The sequence below is a fragment of the Equus przewalskii genome, chromosome 17 (genome assembly GCF_037783145.1).
Source record: "Equus przewalskii isolate Varuska chromosome 17, EquPr2, whole genome shotgun sequence".
Lineage (NCBI taxonomy): Eukaryota > Metazoa > Chordata > Mammalia > Perissodactyla > Equidae > Equus > Equus przewalskii.
In genome coordinates, this window is record NC_091847.1 from 26,045,007 (window position 1) to 26,068,785 (window position 23,779).

The 23,779-nt window shown below is 38.5% G+C and overlaps 1 protein-coding gene across 2 annotated transcripts in view; it reads left to right on the forward strand.

Annotated features, from left to right (window-relative positions):
* Positions 1-23,779, forward strand: part of ARHGAP15 (Rho GTPase activating protein 15) — a 607,848-nt gene that overhangs the window by 362,628 nt on the left and 221,441 nt on the right. For both annotated transcript variants that reach the window (XM_008542643.2, XM_070581269.1), the window contains exon 12: positions 16,320-16,418. In XM_008542643.2, coding sequence (XP_008540865.1) covers positions 16,320-16,418 — 99 coding nt within the window. The remainder of the gene's footprint in view (positions 1-16,319; positions 16,419-23,779) is intronic.

Sequence of the window (23,779 nt, forward strand, 5' to 3'; positions counted from 1 at the left end):
CTCACAAAAACCAAAGCTCCAAAGTGCCGAATCACAGATAAGTCAAACAAAGCCTTTCTTTGCTTTCCTATTCTTCTGGAAACAGTTATTGTTTTCATTATTTAAAAAGATGATCTGAACACTTTCTTCGCATACAGGAAGAAAAGAACACAAAAGACAAATAAGAAAACTTTTCTCCCCCTCCTCAAATCAGCGACACTTATATAAAAAAAGGTTTTATGAAAATGTCCTTTCACAATTTAATAGTAGCTTAGGAAAAAAGCCCGGTAAAGAAAAGAATTCAGAGAAATTTAAGACATTTATAGAAAGAAATATCTGTTTATACATGCCTTCTTCAACTTATACTTTTCCAAAAGTTCAGTGCCCTTACTATCAATACTGTGACCTAAATCCATTCTATTTTCAATAGTCTCTGGTATTTAACCGTTAATATTCCATTAAAAAATATTAGAAGCACTTGGTATAGCTAACTGATAGAAAACATCAATCTATAATAATAAAATTAAGTTGGAGTTTATTGAATAAATTTTATGTACCCATTTCACGTAATCATGTTTAAAAGGAAAAGATTTAGATATATCTGACAATAACATCAGCAGATGCCGAAACATATGTTCAGACATGTAAGACAATCAAATTATGAAAGATGCTCTCATTTTGAACAAATAAGTCATATACAGTTGGTCAGTATTTATAAGAAAATTTGTTACGTATCTGTTGCTCAAGTTTTGTCCCAAATTATAAGCTGTGTACCTGGACTAAATCTTAAAATTGCCTAAATTAATGCCTTCCTGAGAGGCATACAGCCATTGAATCATGCTTTGTATTGTGGTGAATAACTTGTGCAGCTAGCCATCTAAGAGACCGATACAAGGATAGGCATTTTCATAAGATCTAATATCTTTAGAAATAGAAGAGCAAAAGAGAGAAATTTTCATTCTCTTTCAACAGTTGTTGAGCTCCAATTTTTTTAATGATTTTCTTATCTATCCCTATTAGACAGGAGGGAGATTTTAGAGGAGATGTTATCCAAGTTAAACATATGTGAGGGTCATTAACTTAAATATATCACTCCTAACTTGTCCTTTTGAACTTGGAATTCAAACTCATAAGAGGAAAAGAAAAGATGGAAGCGGAAGAAGACTGGCCTGTGTTAACCTCGCAATGAAGGAATCTATCACACAACTAGAGGCTGAGAAATAAGAAAGCAGATGGTCTGAAAATAATATCTTGAGGATATCTTAATATCTTGAGATTCCAAATAATCTAGATTTCAGAAAAGCCATTACTTCCCAAGACTCCATCATCATTTGCACCATCTCATACATTCATTCTCTGAACAGTAAAATATTGTGTTTACATCTTTTGTGATTCCACATTTCAAATGCACTGGGGCCTTGAGCATGTTACAATTTTTCTGTCTTAAAAAAATTAATTAGCATAGCTGAACTTCAATATTATGTAAAGAATTTGACAGGACCTCACTTAATGTTTTTTAGAAACAATTAACATGTCACAAGAGGATGTGAGAGCCCATTTTGGTTATAAATCTGTTTATATAATTACCAGTTAAAGAAGTCAAACATTTTAGGGGAGAAAAAGGCAAGGTTAGGCACTCTCTTCATCAAAAACTGAGTTCCCAATGATGTCAGATATCTCATATTCTCTACCATAACTTTCCTTTATTCATGTACGCACTTGCATGCATGCCCCTTTAATCAGAAAGATCACAGATTTATAGTATGAACGAATAATCTTGAAGAAAAGTAACATTGTTAGAAATATACTATTAATCACACATGAGGAGAGACAATCACATCTGTGTGTGAGGTTATGCTCAACTCAAGATGCTACAATAATATGGAGAAAGTGTTCCAAGGGTGGCTCTGCAATATAGGAATGTAAGTATTCCACATGAGACTGTACAGTGCCACGTACCAGAACACTACGTTGCTAGATATGCCCATCTCATGCTGTAGCATGGAGGACAGAATGGGAAGCAGAAGCCCTGGCCAGGCAGCCATAGCCTCAGAAGGGACTGATGGGCAGGAAGTGGATAGTGGGAAAAGAGGACCCGCAACCTTAGTTCAGGACCAGAAGGTGGAGAATAAATAGCCCACTGGAGAAAGGTGAGGAATTCTGGAGATGGTAGTAAATACTTTTGGGTAAAGTTTTCGTGGAAAGTACTTCCCTGTGATAACTCAAAGCTATCCATTCCTGCAATCAGTCATTATAGTAGGAAAACCACCAAAAGCCCAGAGGAAGCTTTCTGTCTCCCAGATGCAATTCTCTCAGTCAAGAGTCTGAGAAACTGCTGTGGATATGTGTGTGTTGAGCTTCAGTTTCACATACCGAGATGGATTATAGACGTTCGCCTGAGATCTGCTAGAAGGAGTCTGTGTTAATCAATTTGGCACTCCATCTGGAGGCTGAGTGGTCTAGGCAGCATCTGCCAGAGAAGGGTTCCAGACTGTTCCCCCATTATCACAGCCTAGAATCCCTGACTCCAAGACTATCCAACAAGAAATGCAGGTCATTCTTGGGAAAGAGATACTTGAACACAAAACTATGCTTAGTTTTACATGATGTTTGAATATATAAAGAATGCTAGAAATAATTAAATATGTGAAAGACAGCTTTCCTCATTGGGTCTATGTACATATAGTGTGAAGCGATAAGGCGGTGGTGACAAACTCTTCCCATGCTATTTGAAAGCGCTATTTAGGAAAACAATGTAGTGCAGTCATTAAGCCATAAAGATCACCAAATTTCAAAAGTATCAAAGTAGATTTGAAATCTAGTCTGGGCTGTGCTAGTTACTTGCTTCGTGAATTTGGGCAAGGTAATGAAATTTTCTGTCCTAACACTTTTCAGACAATACCTCTTAGGATTGTTGATACTATATAAAGAACAATTAGAATAGCAAATAATAATTACTAATTCTTATACTCCTAATTCTACTCTTCCTTTTGAATGGCATACTGCACTTGCTCCTTCTCCTGAATGCAGAATAGGTATTTTGAAAACTGCAAAAGAGATAAATTATAGTGAGATTTTTGCGACATTGCATTCACAAAGCCAGGATTTTGAGTGCTCTATGAGCCTCGCACAGTGCTTGTATCTTTCCATGCACCATCCAATAACAAGGATGAAGAACCGTGTTTGTATTTCTTTATGCTTTGATTGTTATTCCTACTGCCCACTCATATATATTCTTTAAATCACTATCTTCTGAGAGGATGCAAAGTTGCATAAAGCAGAGTCTCCCAAGAAATGAGTAGGGGAGACAAAAGTACAAAAAATATGGCATAATATATCAAATGTCAAATGCTTTAGGGGGCATTCAGGTCACAGATTTAGGGAAATTACAAGAGGGAAAAAGTGTGGGAAAGGTTAGTGTTTCCTTCATTCTATCGTCTTTAAACTGAGTCTTGACTTAGAGCATTTGGACGTGTACAGAAATCGGTAAGCCATTCATGGTGCACAGCTGTAGGAAAGCATGGGGAACATGGCATGGTGAAATGTAGAGGGTTTGATGAGAAGTGTCTGGGAGGTATTTTGCACAGTGCCAGGCTAAGGAGTTTGTACTTTATTTTATAGGCAATTTATTTTTATTTATTGGGCAAACATTTATTGAGGACCTACCATGTGGCAAGCAATGGGCTGGATACTGGGCCCACAAAGATGTGTAAGATGTAATTTATTCCTTCAAAATTAGTCACTCTAGGGGGCAGCCCGGTGGCACAGTGGTTAAGTTCGCAAGTTCTGCTTCGGTGGCCCAGAGTTTGCCAGTTCAGATCCCAGGTGTGGACCCATGCACTGCTGTCGAGCCATGCTGTGGTGGGTGTCCTACATATAAAGTATAGGAAGATGGGCAAGGATGTTAGCTCAGGGCCAATCTTCCTCAGCAAAAAGGGGAGGATTGGTGGCAGATGTTAGCTCAGAGCTCATCTTCCTCAAAAACAAAAAAAAAAAATTAGTCACTCTAGCACCGCTTAGCAAGAAATATTCTGCATCAAAAAAATCATGTCCATACCCTGCAAACTTGGCTCTACTTTAGAAGACCAAAGGAAAGATATATTAGAAAGCTATGTTATTGAATTAACAGTTTTTTATCTAGTTTTACTTAATTCCTGTATAGCTTCAGTGAGCCATGCCCAGCAGCCTTGCAGATGTGAATGAAGTAACGCTGACATTAAGTCACAAATATCACAAGTCATGACTCTCACGTGTATAACCATAGCTGCTCAGGCTTTCTCTGTCTCCAAGGTCTCCCTGCTTATTTCTGGGAGCACCTGGAGTGTATTGCATATGATGAGGACTGCCCTCCTCATGTTCTTCTCCATTGATTCTTCTTCTTTGACACCCCATTGCCTATAAACTACTCCAAGGGAGGCACCTCACCATGGCCATGCAGCCAACAGCTTCAGAGAGATGGCTGCTGCACTGCCTAGGTACTGTCCACGAGCTTCGAAACCTGTGAAACCTTCCAGGTGCCAAGCAATTCTCCAATCCCTCTAGTTCCCCTGCATTTCTGGATCCTCTCTGTCTTTAGGGCAAAGAGGAAGACTCCTCTCTTCTCTCCAGCCGCCTCCATGTTGCACCTGTTCTGGGGGGGGGGGGGGAGGGCCTGAATCAATAGCTCTTAAGGGCTTTGAATCTCACAAAGTGATAAAGTAGCTTCTCTCCACTCTGTCTGCTGCTGTTTCCTCAACAGAAGTCAGATCTAGCCCCTGGGACTTAGCTGGGATACATGTACCATTTTGCCATCTCTCAGAATTCCCATTGACCTCCACAAGCTCAAAATTCCTCCTTAATCACTGTCTTTTTACCAACTAATATCAACACTTGCAATTAGACATCTGGGTGGCAAACATCATTCTGCAATTCAGTAGGCAGACCTGACTTGTATACTCCAATCCTGTTAGCTGGAAAAGTAATACAAATGAAGAGTATATAGTAAACCCAGGAAATGTGCAAGAGGCAAAGTGTGTATCACAGTGAGATATCTATTTATTCAATTCCATGGGCAGCTTCAGAATAGGACAAGGTGTTTTAGAAATGTTATTGCATAGTCACTTTCTAGAGTAAGGGCTGGAAAGAGAAACGCACACTGTATTTGACTGGAAGCCCAAAAGAGACAAAATGTTTTCGGAAATGTGTGCATCATGGCCTACTAATTTGGACTCATAACCCCTTCTCTCCAATTACATTCCTGGAAATGTTTTTCAATTTCTTTGCATAGAATAACCAGCAGACCACATGGTTCAGAACAGCCCCGGGGGAGCTGGCAGACCTGCGCAGAGCTTATACCACACCTCCACAGAGCGAGCCAATGCTGCCACAGAACCACATGATTCCCAGGCTCTTAATATGGTTTATTATAAAATCCTTTACCTGCCTCAAAGCACTTTTCATCAAAGCCACTTTTAAGCTGAGGCTGAGGACCAAAGAATGCCTTTAACAGAATCCTGAAATAGCTTTTAACCCGAGGCTGAGAAGAGAAAGTGCTTTTAACCTAAAGTGCTTTCCTCTTAGGTACTTCAGTGTGTACCTAGCACTCAGCATTAGTGGCTCTGAGAACACCCTTAAGACTCAAATGAAAGAGACTCCATTACAGATATTCAAACCTGTTATATTAATATATTACAAGTAATATTTGAAATCATTAAGCAGTTTTACTCCAACTAAATTTGAATCTTTTCTTATTGAACTATGCATTCATGCAAATAAATTGAAGTCTTACCACCTGGGATTCTAACAAATCTATGCTGATATTAGGAACAGTACAGTGTTCTTTCCGAGATTTTGCTTAAATCCGGAGTGAGTCAAAATTTCCACACCTTCTCTATCTTAAAAAATCTTTCAACTTTTATCAATTCCTGAACGACATTTCCAGTTTTAATTCTTATTTGTTGAGCTAAAAAGGTAGATTAAATCATTTAGAATTAATTCAATCATCTGCATAAATTTTATGTATCAATTCTTCTCCTTCGACTTGTCACTCAAACAGAGGTAAAAGTACTGATTTCATAGTAGTTTTAACCCCCAGTATAGTTCCTACTGAGTAAAGTAAGTAGACTGTCTAATCGATAATAGTTTTGACTTCAGAGTAATGACAGTAAGTTATGTGATTGAGCAATTGAATTCCATGGACACTTCCTATTTTTAAGAATATAAAATGTACACATATGGGACAAGGTAACAAAATTTACTGTCTTTGAATTATATTCCCTTCTTCCTTTGCTAGTCCCCTCTGTAATTCCAATGAAAGGAAGACAAATGAAAAGCAGAAAATATTGTCAACACAAAATGTAAATGATCAGTCTTTGCTAAACAAAATTTGGCCTTCTTAATCATCCAAAATGCACTAAAGTACGCTAAACTGAAATATATTTTCTGCATACTCAAGTGATCATGGCACAATCTTTAGATAGAGATCACTTTCTTTTATAAATTGTTTTCTCTTATTCATTCATTCCTTCATTCATTCATTTATGTATTCATTTGGCAACCAGAAGGGAATGTAATAGAATGCAATAGAAATGTAAGTGGAAGGAATTCCATTTGTCTTGTTCTACTGTGTAGTTTCCTTCACCTTGAGTATTCTTTTCCACATCCTTCACCTAGTAAACTTCTATTCATTTTTGCTCTTCCAGCTCAAAGTTACCAACTCCATGAAGCCATCCCTGTCTTCTTCATTAGTCCTCTCTTCTCTTATCTCCAAAGTATAATTTCATTACTTGATTATTTTGATATCTTCCAACTGGACTGTGAGCTGTATCTGGTAGACTAGAGACCATCTGACTCACCTCTACTTCCAGGCAAGTTGTTGCCTGGAAAGGGGTAGGAAGGAAAGCAGGACATGAAGTCCTTCAGTGATTTTAGAACCCCTAATGATTTACAATTTTTTGTTCCTTCTTGTGGAAACTCTCATGTCACTGGGTGCTCCTTTGCTTGAGCCGACTCCTCTTGCCAGCCTCACAATGTTGGGCTCCTCCTATGTCAAGTCCTTGGACTTCTCTCCTCTTTTCATTCTGCTTCTCAGACTACTAGGCACTATTCAAATATTCCAAGGTCGAAATGGTCCAGTCTCATGGCTTCAAATTCCATCTGTTGGCTTTCCAAACTTAAAACTTCAGCTTCAAACTCCAGACTCTGGAAACTCCAGACCCTGGAAGCTCCAGACCTGCATATTCAAATGCCTATTTGACATCTCCTTGGATTTTTGGCAGACATCTTACATTTACCTAGAGCAACCCTTGGTTCCCCACTCTCACATTCTCTTCCTCAGGAAATACCACTGCCGTTTCCCAACTGGAGTCACCCTCTGTTCTACTCTGTCTCTTCTGCTCTCATCAGCAAATTCCACCTTAAAAATATATTCTAGAGCCAGCCCTGATGGCCTCGTGGTTAAAGTTTGGCACGCTCCACTTCAGCTGTCTGGGTTCAGTTCCCAGGCATGCAACCACACCACTTGTCTAAATTCAACCACTTTTAGTCCCTTCCACTGTTACCTCCCTTATCTAAGCACTATCATCCCTCCTTGAAATATGTCACCAGCCCCCAACTGGCCTCTCTGTTTCTTTCTTTCTTTTTTTTTTTTTTTTTTTTGGTGAGGAAGATTCACCCTGAGCTAACATCTGTTGCCAATCTTCCTCTTTTTTTGCTTGCGGAAGATTAACCCTAAGCTAGCATCTGTGCCAATCTTCCTCTATTTTGCATGTGGGATACCTCCACAGCACGGCTGATGAGTGGAGTAGGTCGGCTCCTGGGATCCAAACTCCTGAACCCAGGCTGCCAAAGCAGAGTGTGCAGCCACTCAGCCAAGGGCAGGCCCCTCTGCTTCTTTTCTTGACCCTCTTAAATATAGTTTCCACATGGCAACTAGAAGATTCATTTAAAAACATAAATCACATTATGTCACTCCTCTGCTCAATAATCTCCAATTACTTAGAATAAAATCATACTTAGAATAATATCTAATGTCTCTCCTTCCACCTATAGATTCCTACCTGCTTTGGCCCCCAGCCTACCTTTTCAGTTTCATCCTCAACCATACTTGCTATTTGTCACTTCACTCCAGCCACACAGGCCTCCTGATGCTCCTCTAACACACCCCACTGAATGCCACAGCCTTCTGCACTTGCTGCTCCTCTGATTGAATGCTCTCCCTATGCATTGGCATGGCTCACGCCTTCACTTCTTTTGGCTTCTTTTCACTTCTCTGCTCAACGCCATTGCCTCAAGATGTCTTCCCTGACAACACCTCCCACTAGCGCTCCGTCTCCTTGCCTTGCTTTATTTTCTCACAGCACCTATCACCATCTGACATTATATTATATATTAATGTGTCTATGTGTTTGCTTTCCCCATTTACATAGGCTATGTGAAGACAGAGAGTTTTGTATTCATTATTCCATCCCCAGAAGGCATTGAAAATACTCAGGGATAGATAGATTAAATGGATGTATAAAAATGCATGAAATATTCACTTGGTCAAACCATTCTCTATATTGTTGTGATTCTGTGCACATATGTGTGTGGGGGAGTGTGTGTGTATATGTTTTTATTTGTATGTTGTGCTGCTTTGGGTAAGCAGAGAGAGGGAGAAATATATGACAAAGTTGCTGCCTAGAGTCGACAAGTATAGAAAAATTTTATACTCGTTGTTCCATTTGGGTTAATAAACTCTTCATTTAAGACAGAAATTTCTTCCTGGCTGATAAAGTCACCAAACTGTCCATTGCATTAAATGGACCAAAACTGAGTTGAGATCTAGTTCCATGAGAGTTTACAAGCTAAAAGAAGGGACCAAAGGGTACTTCATAGAAATATTGTTTGTGGTTGAGGGTGAAATTGTGAAAAGTGGAGACCCCTGGAGGCTTGAAAAGGGAAGAAGGAAAAAAAATGGAAAGGGCTGGGGAAGAACTCAACCATTCTGTCTGGATGGCAGCTGGCCTGTTCTGGAAATTCATCTTTGGGCTGCTCTTGTCAAAGGATGCTCCCGCTGCCAGAGACTGTCCAACTTCAGTCGGAAGCTGCAGACCACAGCCTACCCTTGTTTGGGGAGATCTTTTCCACAGGCTGGAGGCAAATCTCCTCCAGGCCAGTCTTTCCAGAGTAGATACTATCATTATCCCCCAGGGACTTTAAAATCTGTTAGGTTAGATGAGATACAAAAATATGAGTAAACATGTGGGGGGAAACTATACACAGAAGTGTATATATTTAGAACTCCTATTTATTTAGATTCCAAACTACTTAAAAGTTAAAATAATTAAGCTTTTCCTGTACTTGCCTCTTAGGGGAAAAAAAAAATCACAAGTACACAAGGCAACAAGAAAGATTTACTTCCAGTATATGTTAGCGATTCAGCAGAGAATCAGCCCAATTTTTGATATCTGTATACCAACAAGCAGTAGCTGATATTTTTCATCAAATCCCTGAGGCATCATAAGATAATGCAGTACCTTCTGAAGCACTTAAGATAGACGAAATTCAGTAGCCTTTGAGCATTAGGTGTATTTTTCTGCATCGTAATTCAAAGACATAAGCCATTGGTAAACTACAGTACTTAATTAAATCACCCATCTCTCCAAAAATTCTCTGTAAAGCTGTGGGAAAGTTACATGATGGAGGCTCATAGGGTGAATATTTTAAAGGAGAAGAAGAAAAGGTGGTGAGGATGGAAGTGGAGAAAATATAAAAGAGTAGAAACAGGACTCCTTGATAGGCAATCTAAAAGTTTTGGTCTGGAAATATACTCTCAAAAGGAAAACCAACTGTCGCTTACAGTTTACGATGGAAAGATAAATTCAGTTCAGTTGCTGAAATTACCCATATTGAGAATATTACTTGTGTCCTCCAGTGTCCTCTGCCCCTCCCTTGAAGCAACCTATTGGGAAATGATCTGCCCATATGTGTGGCATTCTGGAGGGAGAATTTCAAGTGAATACTACCTACAATGGCAGCTGCAAAGGCTATATTTTTTTCTAATCCTGACTCATTTTTTTTAGCATAATCTCAGCCAATGAGGCCCTCGACAGGAACTTCAAATCTTGAGCAGTTGATGAATAGGAGTCATTATGACAGTGCTGGTGGTGGGGGTGGCGATGAAATTAGCATCGTGACCCAGCTCTCAGAGTTCCAAGACACTTGTTGTATTCCCTGCTTCTTTTTTCATGGATCTCCTAAGCAACTTCGCTTTTAAATATCTCCAAGGCTCATCTCCCAGACTCCAGTAGTTTCTTTGAGTAACTAACAAATTACTATGAGTTCCCAGTAAATTCTCTGAGTTCTCTCCCACTCCCATCCCTCACTATCATTCAAATAAATTTTTCTTTGCTTAAGATAGCCACAGTGGGTTTTTCTTCTATTGCAGCCAAAAACCTTAACCAATATACCTTATGACCAAAATAATTATCTGATATGTGTCTGTGTGTGTGCGTGGCTGAGCAGGTCACTTTGTGGTTATTGTTTTCTGTACTGGTCTATATTCTTTGCTACAGTAAGTGAACTACACTAGGTGATTTGTTTTTCCTTTTTAAAATTTATTAGAGTAGCTTCAATGGTCCTCTGTCCTGAAAGCAGAATAACATCATTTTGAAAAGCATGTGGAGACTGTCTCCCTGGGTAAATGATGATAACACCGTCACATTATTTGAACATTTAACTGCCTCTATTGAGTAGTTTTCCTCGTAGTTTTGATTCATTTGGAATCTAACTGACAAAGATCCCATTACTGGGTGTTCGTTCTATAATTTGTCAAAAAATATATAGCAGAGATGAGAGAGAATGAAGCTAATTTGTAATCTGGGAGACTTAACCTGGTTATGCTGATGAACTAACTAAATCGGTCAAAAGTTTGAGAGCTTAAAGATTAAAAACCACCAGTCCCTAGTTAAACTCTAATTCATTATGTAAACAACATGATTTATAAGTGCAGTCATGTGGAAGGTCTATTTGTTTTTCTCACCAAAAGATGCTTTCAAAGAAAAATTGCAGAAAATGGATTTTCTCCAACCAATGTGTTGCCTGCCACCCCTGGTATGAGTGCTGAAGCAGTAGAACGAAGATATAATGATCACACTAGCCAAGGCCATAGGCATTTGCAGAATATTCCAAAAATATTGGCATTCCTAGCAAGAGGTGTTTTCTAAATACAAAAAGATGTTAAGAGAGGAAGAAAGGATTACTAGTGAGCCCACAGATGGGAATATAGGTGGGGAGTCGGGAGCTCAGGGTTCTGGGACTGCTCCCTTTTTGGAATACCATAAGGAAGGGGAAAGCGGAAATAATCCTTACTGTTATGCCAGGACAACAGGTGTGGAAGTTTAGGGGGCAAAAGCTAGTTCATTAATGCTTGCCAAGAAAACAGAATACCTTCTCTCCCCTTCCCCTTTTCCTTACACTACTTTAAGATAGAAGGTTCTGGGGTTCAAACACATCTCTATCATTGAATGGTCCTCCTTGGTGTACCAAATTCTGCACTGTATCAGATTTACAGATGGGTGGCAATCCTCCAACAGCCCTAAAATTTGCCAATGACATTTTAGCTAAATCTCTATGATTTACTTTCTTTGAATATCACTTTTTACTTTGCAGTCATTTCATGTGCATCCTCATCCTCTCTAAGTTATGTAATTCACCATTTTATGTTGAAAGTTAATATTGTAGTCAAGATTCTTTCAGTTGTAATTGATAAAAACTTGCCCAACTGCAAAAGTAAGAATAGAATTTATTGGACTACTTAGTTGAAAAGTTCAAGGGACAAGGATAGCTTCAAGCATGACAGGATCTAGGGGCACAAAATGCTATCAAATCTTTATCTCCTCTGTTGTTCAGCTCTGTTTTCCACTCTGTTGGCTTAATTCTCCAGTATATCTTTCCAGAAGGTGGCAACATAACTTCTGGAAGCTCAGACTCATATCCTCATAGTTTACCAACTCCTATAGAAAGAGGGTTCTTCTTGCCCAGCAGCACTAGAAAAAGCCTCGGGATTTGCTTGACTAGTTCCACTTAGGCTACGTGTTCTTGGCTGAACCAATTACTGTGGTCAGGGAGAGGAAATGCGTGTTTATCCCTGAAGCTGGAGGTGATGGAGTCAGCTCTACTCAAAACAAATGGCAGCAAAAAGAGAATCGTATCATTTCCAAAGGAAAATCAGGGTACTCATACAAGAGGATAGGAGAATAGTTACAGGGCCAGCAAAACCAATAGACATCCACCATACTCTTCCTAACCAGTGTCATCTGTAACAGTGGATCTCATTGAGCTATTCTGCCAAGTCTGGCCTTTTCTACTGCGATTTTAAGCCTTTTCTTGAAACCTTCTGGACAAGGTTATGTCCATGTTCTAGTCGAGTTTATTTGTTTGCATTAGGCAGAAATTCGTTCTAATTTCTAATGCACCCCGTGGCAAGGATATATGGTGCCTGGAGTCAGGCATCAGAGAGTGAGGAGCTGAGGTGTATCTGTTTCATTCACCTCTCTGCAAATTAGTTCCTGTGCCAACTCACCCATTGCACATGGCCATCTCCCCAAATAGCTGCCTCCTGGCCCTCAATGTCTAATTCAGATCCCTGGAGCTAGCCACCTCAATCTTTAGTATCCCAATTCTACATTTGTTTGGAAGAAGACTTGTACTGGTCCAGCTTGGGCCACATAACCACCTGTGATATAATCAGGCTCACGTGGAGGGCTAGGTCCTTACCTTATCAGCCATGCCTTCTTGGGTGAGTACACCCAGTTTAAAGAGAAGTAGAAGTGAGAAGAAAATTTTTGGCTTTTCTGGCAACTAGCAGAAGCAAACATCCCCTTCTTTCTAATGAAGTTCAATACATCTCGGCCCTTTTCTCACCAGGGTGCTCCTGGCAGTCAGGGAGGGATGGTTTTCCCTGTGAGGGATTGCCTGCACTTGCCTGGACCACCCAGTAAGTGGCAGTAATGCACCTCCCCCACCTCTAGCCTTGTAACAACTGAAAATAGCCAGTAGTGCCCCTCACCCGCTCCAGAGCATTATGACAATTGAAAATGCCCTGCAGTTGAAATTCTCTCTATCTACCCCAACTCAAAATCCTTCTCATCTTCTCTTATAATTAATTAATCCCCACCACTAAACTTTTACAGAAGAGTCTATTTGCTGTCTCCACTCCTCACCTTCTCTTCAAATATTGACCACAAACATCTGCTTTTCAATTTTATTCTTGTGTTTGCTTCCCTCTCCTCCATCTTACCCAAACACCCTTTTGTCCCCCCATCTTACCTCATCAATTTAAGTCTTACTTATCCTCGGGGATTCAGTTCTTCTCTGGGAAGTCTTCCTTGGGCACTCAAGTTTGGTCTGGTGTCCCACCAGGTGCTCCCATTGCATTGGTGCTTCCCCAGTTATAGCATTTTTCACGATGAATGGTTCTTACCTGATTACTTATATGTTGCCCCCACTGGAGGAGGACTGTTCAGAGTGTAGGGACTGAGTCTTGGTTAATGTATTACCAGTGCCTTTCCTAGTTCCTGCTACAGAGCAGACACTCAGGATTTTCTTTTACAAATAACTTAATGAATGAAAAAGTAAATGTCCTAGAATGCCTTTATCTCTATCTTCCTGTATCTACCTATCAAAAGAAAAAAGCTCTCTCCAGATTTGAACATCCACTTCGTTCAGGATAAATCTATTTTTCTTAAACGCCCTCCATCTTGTAAACTTCTCTCTCTCTCTCACACACACACACACACACAAACACACACACACACGTGCAACACATCTGCACTAAATGTCACAAAAAGACCTATGCTATAGGACATCTTTCTTAGTACTCAGTACCTTTTAGGACACCTGCTATGTTCTTTTTTGCATATTATTTGAATACTTCTGTTAACCCTTACAAGATTATAAACTTCTTGGCTTCTTTTTTACAGTCTAATATGCCTACCTCATTGCTATAAAGATAGAAGATAATAAATATTTGTGAAATTGATTTGAATTATAATTTCTACTAAAAGGTTTGTACTTTATGGCAATTCTTCCTGACTATAATCTCTAGTCAGTTAAACTTATTTGACCTGAAGTTCTGAGTTCTTTTTCTTAAATAATATTTTATGTTATTCTTTCTTATAGTGGTGACTCACTGTTTGAACAAATCTTTGTACCTTGATGAAGTAATCAAAGAGAATAGTCATGATTATTTCCCACTTCTCTACACTATTTTGATGTGTTTTGAGCTTATTTTCTTTCTGTCTCTTGGATCGAAGTACACATTTCCATATTGGAGTACGTTATTATTGGTGTTTTAGCCTTAATTACTTCCCCCCCCACCCCCCGCTGAATAGTCCCCAAATCAAGCCATCACCTTTTATAAGAAATGGTTGAAAATTGTGACTTCCTTGAGGTCTGACCACACTCTATTTTGACTACCCCTTTATAATAATATATCACTGGGCATTCTATTATGCTGCATTTTATGTTTTTCTCCTCAATTCTGTTACAAATATTTGTTTTAATTTATAGACGACCTCCACTGATGATTAAGATGATGTCTTACAGTCAATCATTCAATAAATTTTTATTGAACTTCTTGTATATGTCAAACATTGTACAGTTACTGGGGACCCGACCATAAAGGAAATAGATATAGTTTTTACTCTCCTGGGTTTTGCACTCTAAGTAAAAGAAGGAACAAACCAGTAAACACCTCAGTCTAATGAGTCAGGTGGAGATAAGTGCTCTAGGGAAAGTAAGGCAGGCAAGCTGACTGAGGAGTTCCTAATGGCAGTGGTCGCCATTTTTTTTTTAAAGGTGGGTAGGGAAGGTGACCCACCAGAAGGTGACCATTGATTAAAGACCTAGGGTAACAGAGTTCTGTGTAGAAGATATAATAAGTGCAAAGTCCCTGAGGCAGAAGTGTGCTTGGTGTGGACAAGAATCAGCAATGTTGACACAGTGGCTGCAGGCAAGTAATGAGGGGGAGAGAAGAGGGAGAGGCAAACGAAATCAATGAACTGGTGGAAGGTCAGATCGCGTACTGCCTTGGAAGTTGTGATAGGGATAATTTCATTCTGAGCAAGATGCGAAGCCCTTGAACCTACTAAATATTTGTTTCATTATCAGTAATAAACATCTATGCTGCTTTAAAAAGTTCTGGAAATGGATGGTGCTGATGGTTGCACAACAATGTGCATGTACTTAATGCCACTGAACTGTGCACATCAACATGGTTAAAGTGGTAAATTTTATTTCATGTATATTTTATCACAATAAAAAGAAAATCCACAGGTGAATCCTACGGGCTGTAAGCACTGGTGACCGTAAGAACACACAGGTGATGCAGCCACTCAGAATCTGCTTCAAGAAAACACATTCCATATATTATAAATGTAAATACACAGTGCAAGGTAGCATAAATCATGTTCCAAATAAGGGGGCTAGGCTAGGATTTCACAGAGTGTGTCTCACAAACAGTAGTCTGGAGAAATGCACTTTGAAATGAGAGGATCTTGTCTCAAAAGCTTGGAAAATAGTGCATCCTCCAGCCCCTCCTGGAGATTCCCAGTGTACGTTGGCATGTCACGGGCCCTAAAAATAAATACACAGGAAAGAAACCTGGTGAACTTTGTTTAACTCAGCATTGCTAAACCATTTTGATCACAGGCCCTTTCCCCTAATTGCCTAATAACAACCTGAGGAACTGGTATACCAAAGAACCTATGTTACAGGAGACATAAAGCTGAGACAGGGAGGAAAGAGTTTGTGGAGAAAGTGCAGTCTGAGCTGAGCCCTAAGGGAAAGGGGATACTTAGATTAGAGAAGAGGAACAGCATTTGAGGCACAAGAAATGTTAAGAAATTCACTTCCGAGTAAGTCTCCTGGAACTTGCCTCTTCAAACACCATTGAGCCACAGAATGAATCTTCTAAATATACTGATAAAATCATAATTTTGATGATTATTGATGAATTTCTTCTAAAACACTCAGGACGCCAATTTGCTAAGATTACTTATTTTATAGAAGTTTTCTTAATTCCTTGTCATTTTTTTTTATAGACAGCAAAGTTAAGCCCAGAGAGACTATAACTTACTCAGTCATCCCTACCTAATCAATGGCGGAGTGTTAGTTTTCTTTCTCTGGGGCCAGAGTCCTGTTCCATAAAGGCGGGAGCTATGGTCTTTGTGTGTCTGCAATAGACACTTTGGAATTAAAGCAAAAAATCGATTCCTATGCAAGATGCAGATTTCAGCATGCAGTGGATACGGAAACAGAATCAAATTAAAGAACAACGCAAGCTTGGATTTTAATGAAGCTCATCTTTGTTTCTTTTGCAGATCAAATTTTTGGCTCTCATCTGCACACAGTGTGTGAACGTGAAAATTCCACAGTTCCACGGTTTGTAAAGCAATGCATTGAAGCTGTCGAAAAAAGAGGTGGGTAACTGAATATGCAGCCATTTCCCCCATTACTGCACCCCCTAAACAACCAATGCTCAAGTTAACAGCGTCACTTGAGTTGTCTGGGAAGCCATGCAATTAAAACTTGACTTTTGTTAATCGGTTAAGAGGATCAAGTTTCTTATTAACTTCAGTTTGTTTTTACAATAGGGACATCGGTAATTCCCACTACTGTTCTTTTTTTTTTTTTTTTAATATTTTGTCTGTCTGCCATGTTGTTGATTCAATTGCAAACTTCTTGTTTTCAAGCCAGTGATAAAACATTCATAAAATATCAGCACTCACAGTGTTAGAACCCTCCTAACATTCATGCTGGGAGATGTTGTGCCAGAACAGTTTTTGGTAAGCCCCCAACATTACCCAAGTGAAGCAAATAGCATTCCTACTTGCAAACAGAGATATTCCATCTTCCCCACGTTTCTGTTCAGTACAGAATCCAGCCAACTGGTTTTCCTGGGACAATTAACAGATACACCTCTGGTGTGAAGATGACCTTTGATTCCTGTATTTCAACATTCTGTTTTCCATCTAAAATTATTTCATTTTACTGAAGGGAACAAAACAAAACCCAATTGACTCATCATTTCTATGCTAGTCTACCTTTGGGGTGTTTTTCCTTCAAACTATGACTTTATTCATTCAAGGTCATTTTCCCTGGAAGGTACATATAGTAGATGCAGAATCTCAAAAAATGTATTGTATAAAAATGTGAAGCTTCATCACCATCTGTTACAAGTTTACAACATATTCCCAGGATCTAGGGGGATATATATCATGTAAAAGATAGAGATGTTTTCAGAAAAAGAATTGGTGAGTCTATTCCCATTTTCAGCTCCCAGTTTCTTAAAACAATAGAACCAAGGGGAAAAAATCTTTACCAAGTTATCTGCTAGGAAAAAGCCATTTTAATTCTCTCAATGTTACCTGGCTTTATTATAGAAGCATAATAAAAATGGTCTGCAATTTCCAACTCCTGGAAATTCATACTTTAATTATACTGTAAGGACAGCCCTGGGATCCTGTTATTCCCATATCGGTAGGGAATGAGAGAATAACAAGAAGGGGACGAGTGGGTAGGGAAGGTCGATGAAGATAGTGGCTTTGGGGGAAAGCATATCAACGCAGCAGACAGAAGAGCTGAGAGTTCGGAGAAAGAAGGGAAAACAGTAAAAACAGAATGAACATGAGGAGAGGTATCTGTAAGGAGAGAAGTCAACTGGAGTTTAGAGAGAAATGTGTTTTTATTGCATGTTGTCATCTCATTTAGTTTTATAAGTACATATTTTAGGAATAAGTATTATTTAATAAGTACTTAAAGCCAAAAATGGATCACTGAGAACGTTACAATGTTATTATTGCCAATAGCTAAATTATCGTCATTTTCAGAAAATCTTCCTTCACTTAGAAATACTCAGTTCTGATGGTGTGAGCACTGTATGTTAGAGCTAAAATCCAAATAGGACTTTGGGAGAAGCTGTCCATAATAAGATGTGTGCACATATGAAACACGGATCTGTAGCTCTCTATTTTGTACACACCCCAGACAAGATGAAAACTGCTAGATACAGCCTTGTGGAGTACAGATACCTTAAGACTATAAAGGAGAAAACATCTATAAATAGAAACTGCATCTTTTGTTCATTGCATTTTGTTGGTGATTTTTAATAAAATAAGGCAGTATTTTTTGCTGACAGGAGCAATCGTATTTGGCATTATATTTTATTTTTCCAATGTTTACTCCCAAAATGAATCTGTAAATCCAGCACTAGACAGGCGCTAATCACATATATGATTATTAAAATAATTCCTAAGCATTTTAATGAAACTCAAAGACTACAGTTCCACAAAGCAACTGATAATTCACAGCACTTTGGCAGTGTCAGCTCAAAGGAACTCTATGGAAATGTTCAATAAAAATTCAGAGGCACAAGGCAAACCTTTCACATCATCGCAAGATTTATGAGTGTGTACTTTTGATTATATTTTTCTATGATCATTTTGTTGGATTAATATTCTTACATTTATATGCCAATTCTATTTACTCAAAGTGTTGTTTTTACTAAATTCTGGCATAAAGCACCTTAGGAAAGAAATAATTTATGTGATTCTAAATCCACTGTTTATGCAGGCTTCTGATGACATTTTATGCTGGGGTTGGTGTTGGGAAGTAGCCTATAAAGGTGCCAAGTCTCTCAGCACGGCTGGGACTCGGCATATCTAGAGCCCTCGTTCTAATGGCCAGCTCCTCTTCCAGCCAAGATGCTCAACTGCAGAGTCATGGGAAATGCTTACGGATCAGTTATGGGAAAGGCACATTTAATGAAAACTGTGTGTTTACTCTTGCAGTCTTAGGGAAATGGCCTCAATACTCAGTACAGCAGCACATTGGCTGTTATAAAAAAGATTTGTTTCCTTTCTCTCTTATTTTCTTAAGACTATTTCCCTCTGCCTTAAAAAAATCATTTATAAACCATAGCTATATTTTTTACAATGCTTCTTACATGCTTGATTCCAAATGAAACAATGTCAGGAAGGCAAATCTCACCATTTATTAATTCATTCATCTATTCATCCATCCACCCATCCATCCATTCATTCATTCATTCATTCGGTTATTTGCCCTGGCAGAACTAATTTGCTCATGCTCTTGTAGTCTCCCCAGGGAAATTCCACCCACACAAGATGCATTCTTCATTCATCCCTGGTAAGGTGGTATTTGTTACATTTTAAATTTTGCATCTCTTGGACATGCCTAGAAGAAAATCTGTTAGTGTGCCTAACGTAAACCAATTTAGTGAATAACCTGTTTAATATGTTTCCTTATCTTGATTTGGTTTCCTTTATTCCTCTAAACCACCAGAACATTCTTCTCCTTACCAACTGTTACAACTAGATTAAAGTTATTTCTGTGGCTTCAGATATTGTCTGCTCAGCCTAGAAAATACACACAAAACTTGGAGAGAAAACTGCAAAGGAGCATATTAGTCTTTAAAGCTCTTCCAAGTGGTTCGTTCTCCCTTGTCTTTATACTTGCAGACCATGTATGTGAGCTATTGTAAGTAGCCAATGGAAACTCAACTTATGTTTCTTCTTCCAAAGCAATCTGCGAAAGTATGGAATCATTGTTCAGCTAAGCTCAATACATGTGGTAAAGTGACCAAAAGCATGAGATCATCTGGCACTTTGTTTTGAGGTCTCGGGGAACAAGCATGTAGCGGGAATCACTGTGACATACTGGTGGTATGTAGATCTAAACAGTGAGAAGTCCGTTTTTCACTGCTTTATAGAATACTTTGTGTAGTTTATGATGACCTCAAAAGTGTGCAGAAACTGCTTACTTAAAAATAGGGCCACTTGTATTTCTTAGAGACAAGGGCCTAGAAGATTTGAGCTAAACAAAGCATAGAGCCTAAACTGATGTAATTCGTATGCAGACCTTAGTCCATAGTTCTTTTTATCAGAACACGTAACTGAGTGACTTCTCTTTGTGAACGTCCATTATTTGGAAAGAGCTGTACACAGTACCTGACGCATTGTAAGCACACAATAAATTTTGATTGAACAAAGTAACAGACACTAAGTGTTTGTTGCATTTGTGCAACAGGTAACTATTTAGTGCCGACTATGTGTCATTCTCCGTACTACCCGCTGAGACTAGAAGGAATATAATACATTAGACAAAAGTAGGCACACAAAAAGCCCAAACTGTGACAAGTGCTATGAAAGTAAAGAACAGATAATGGAAAAGAGCATACCCATTGCAATAATAATTTTTTTAAAAGTAGGGGAAGTTTGTCTGCTTAAAAATGACACAGCATGGAATGGGGGAAATGGGGAGATGTTGGTGAAAGGGCAGAAAGTTGCAATTACATAGGATAAATGAGTCTAAATATCTAATGTCCGGCTTGATGACTATAGTTAAAATACTATATTGAATACTGGAAATATGCTAAGAGAATAGATTTCAGGCACTCGCATCAGCACAAAAAAGTTGGTAGTTATGTGAAGAGATGATATGTTCATTACCTTGACTATAGTAATCATATCAAATCATCATGTTCTATTCCTTAAATAATACAATTTTTCTGTAAACATTTTTTAAAATGAAGTAATAAACACCCAATAATGAACACCTACTTGCGTGGTTTTAGCCTCCTGTTAAGACTAGGATAAGTTTAATTTGGCCTTATTTCCCAGGTTATCTTCTCGACACATTGTAACAATACAATATAAGGAGTCACTTGGTGTGAAATATCCAAAAAGACATCCCTTAAATGGTAAACAAATCCTTTTTCTACCCTACAATACCAACCACTGCAGAAGACTTCTTTTATATAGTAGTGGAGTTAACTAAATGAATGAACATATTTCTACCCTAAACATATTTTTATGCATCCAATATACTTTTGTTTATAAGAAAACAGGACTGGTTTAAAAAAAATTTATTTTCATTTGGATTGGCGTTCATCATTTAGAATATGGTTTAACGACACATTCTTCCTCCATGAGTCCCAGTTCTGTTAATATGCCCCCAAACTATTTAACAGCATTAAAAGGATACTTAGAGATCTGTTGCACAACCGTGTAAATGTCCCTAACACTTCTAAACTGTACACTTAAAAATGGTTAAGATAGTAAATTGTATATGTTTTTACAGAAATCACAACTAAAAATAAATGATACCAGGTCTTCCAAATTTGATGATTCCAGCTATCAGCTACTTTGTAGAATGCCTCAGCAGATGCTAGTCAACAAGTTTGTCCTCTCTTTCTTTTTTCTGGAACACAGAATTCTATGACAAGAATGATACACAAAGTTACATATTTGACTCGGTGCCTAAAAGCCACCCTGGAATCCATAACCTTCCTTAAAGATTTAAGAAAGACCTTTAGTCTACTTCTGAGAAGGTCCTTAGCCTCGAAAACTTTATCTCTCAACTTGACTTCTTAGCAGCTGTTATATTTTTTTGCTGTCGCTTGTTTGACAGGATCCAGTTATAGGTTCCGATGTCTGTTTAAAGAAACAAGGAGGCTGTTGGCTTTAAAATTCCCTCATTGCTTGTGTGATCAGCATTTTCCCAGGCTTTTCTACATAGTTTGCCAAGCAAAGGGACTGACCTTTTGTAGCAAACACTTTTTCATTTCAAAATGCTCACTTTGATTTTTGTCCCATTTTATGCTCATTCCAAACTGTTTACAACCCACTAAAAATGACTGTGAATTATATGTTTGTGTAATGGATTCCTTTTGTGGTTGGAATGGAATGTTTACTTTGAACAATTAGTTATCTTTGGGTAGATTATAGCAACTTGGAAACAGAATGGCTAAAATTATTATTATACCTTAACTGTTTCTTTTTGGTAATCCTTCTGCTGTTACTTGAAGTTTGAGGGAATGTCACATTAACAAGCCTGTGACATTATAAATGAAATCTATTTCTCTAATTGTGTGAATGTTTACTTGGACATATTTTTTAATATCATAAGGAGGCGTGGTTATACACCTACTCAGGAATATACTTACCTGACACATAAAAATTCATAACATGGAATTTGCATAAATATGTGGATATTTACTAGATATGTTGTATTTGTATAATAGGTAAGGCTTGCACGTGGATGTATTTATTATATAAATAAAAGGTATGATGGTAGTATAGCTGTTGTGATAAGACACACCACGCATTATCCTTGCTAATAGTTTTCCTGATGCTCAACTCAGTGCACTCGTTTGCCTCTTGACATCCCACCAAGTGTTCGCTTGCAAAAATAAAACTTTACGTAGTCTTTTCCCATTGCCGGAGAACCAGGCCCCTAAAGTACAGATCATATTGCCTTTACTAGACAATCTCTGCTCCCAGTTCTGCTAATTTTGTACTGTTCATTCTTTCCCACTTTGGGATAATGTATTATAGTTGGATCCAGGCACGCACTAAAGCCTGATACTTCCATGAAGAATGTGCAATTTGTACTGTTTAGTTTGTGACGAGATTCTTGAAAACTTTTATGATTCTATCTTGTTCCAGAGAGACTTCTGCTTGCTAGTTTTATAAGCAGTGAGTGAAAAAAAAAAAGTAACAGAAACAAAACAAACTGATAAAAATTACATGCTCAAAAAAAGTTAAGAGTTTAAGATAAGCGCTTTTTCTTTTTCCCCAGAGAATATTTGTGGACAGAGCAAAAATGTTTCTGAGGGCACTGACCTATGTGTTGCTTGTTTTTTTTTTTTAAGTGCTTGCTTTTCTTGCCTAAAGTTAGGCATCTGTATGCGTTTACAATAGAGATGATCCTCAAAGAAGCTCCATGAAAGTTTGTAGTGGATTTTCCTTAGTTTTTACTTCTGAGTTAAAATTAAGCCCAGTTCAGTGTTTTGGTGTTTTGTTTTGTTTTAATGCAACCCAACGACAGCCACCTTCCTGACAGCATAGTGTTGTGCTGGGTCCAAGTTGGAATTGGCTCTTTGGGGTAGTCATGCTGGGGCCTCTGTGTCTGTAAGAAAGCCACACTCAGGGCTGGAGGGAAAGACAAAATCAAAAACGAGTAAACAGGAAACAGCCAGCAAGAGTATAAAAGAGAAACTGGGAAAGGACAACACAAAGAAATCAGAGATGACAAGGTGGAGAGAGGAAAAAAAGCTGTTTTTACAATTAAGAAAACAAATGTGGATAAAAGGGCACGGCTGTGAGGTCTGTAATGAAGAGAAGGCAGGCTGATGAACCCAGTTACCATATCTGCCATAGTTACCTGATACCTGCTTCTCTGTTCTGGAAAAAGTTACGGTTGCTCAAGAAAACATGTGTAAGTTAAATCTTGCCACGAACAGCGAACTTACATTGAATGAGCACAAGTTCTGTGAATAGTCTTGGTTAGTAACGAATTCACTGTTCTTAATAGTGACATTTAATAGAGTTTATCTACATCTAGCAATAAACAACAGTCATTATCAAAAAGAGAGCTTAAACATAACAGAAGTTAATGTAGGAATAAATGTGCAGTTCAATAACCAGAAAGGCTATCTAACATATCCAGCAATGTGGCTCTGGTCAAATCAGTCAGCGGATATTCCCACACTTTCCAGTCCAGAATGCATAAGAATAAATAATATCTCTTCCCAGATAAAGCCTGAGTCTAATTTCCAACCTCCACTCCCACTCCCATCCCCATTCTAAAGTTTAGGTTCTTAACATACTTTTCCCTTGGAGTCACTTGGAAGGAAACAGAGCCAAAATTAATACCCTAGGAAATTAGCCACTTATTGTGGATGGAGGATTTAAATAAAGCAACACCTCAACATGTTGAGATGCAATACTCTAATATATCCTATAGCAGTGTCATTTAT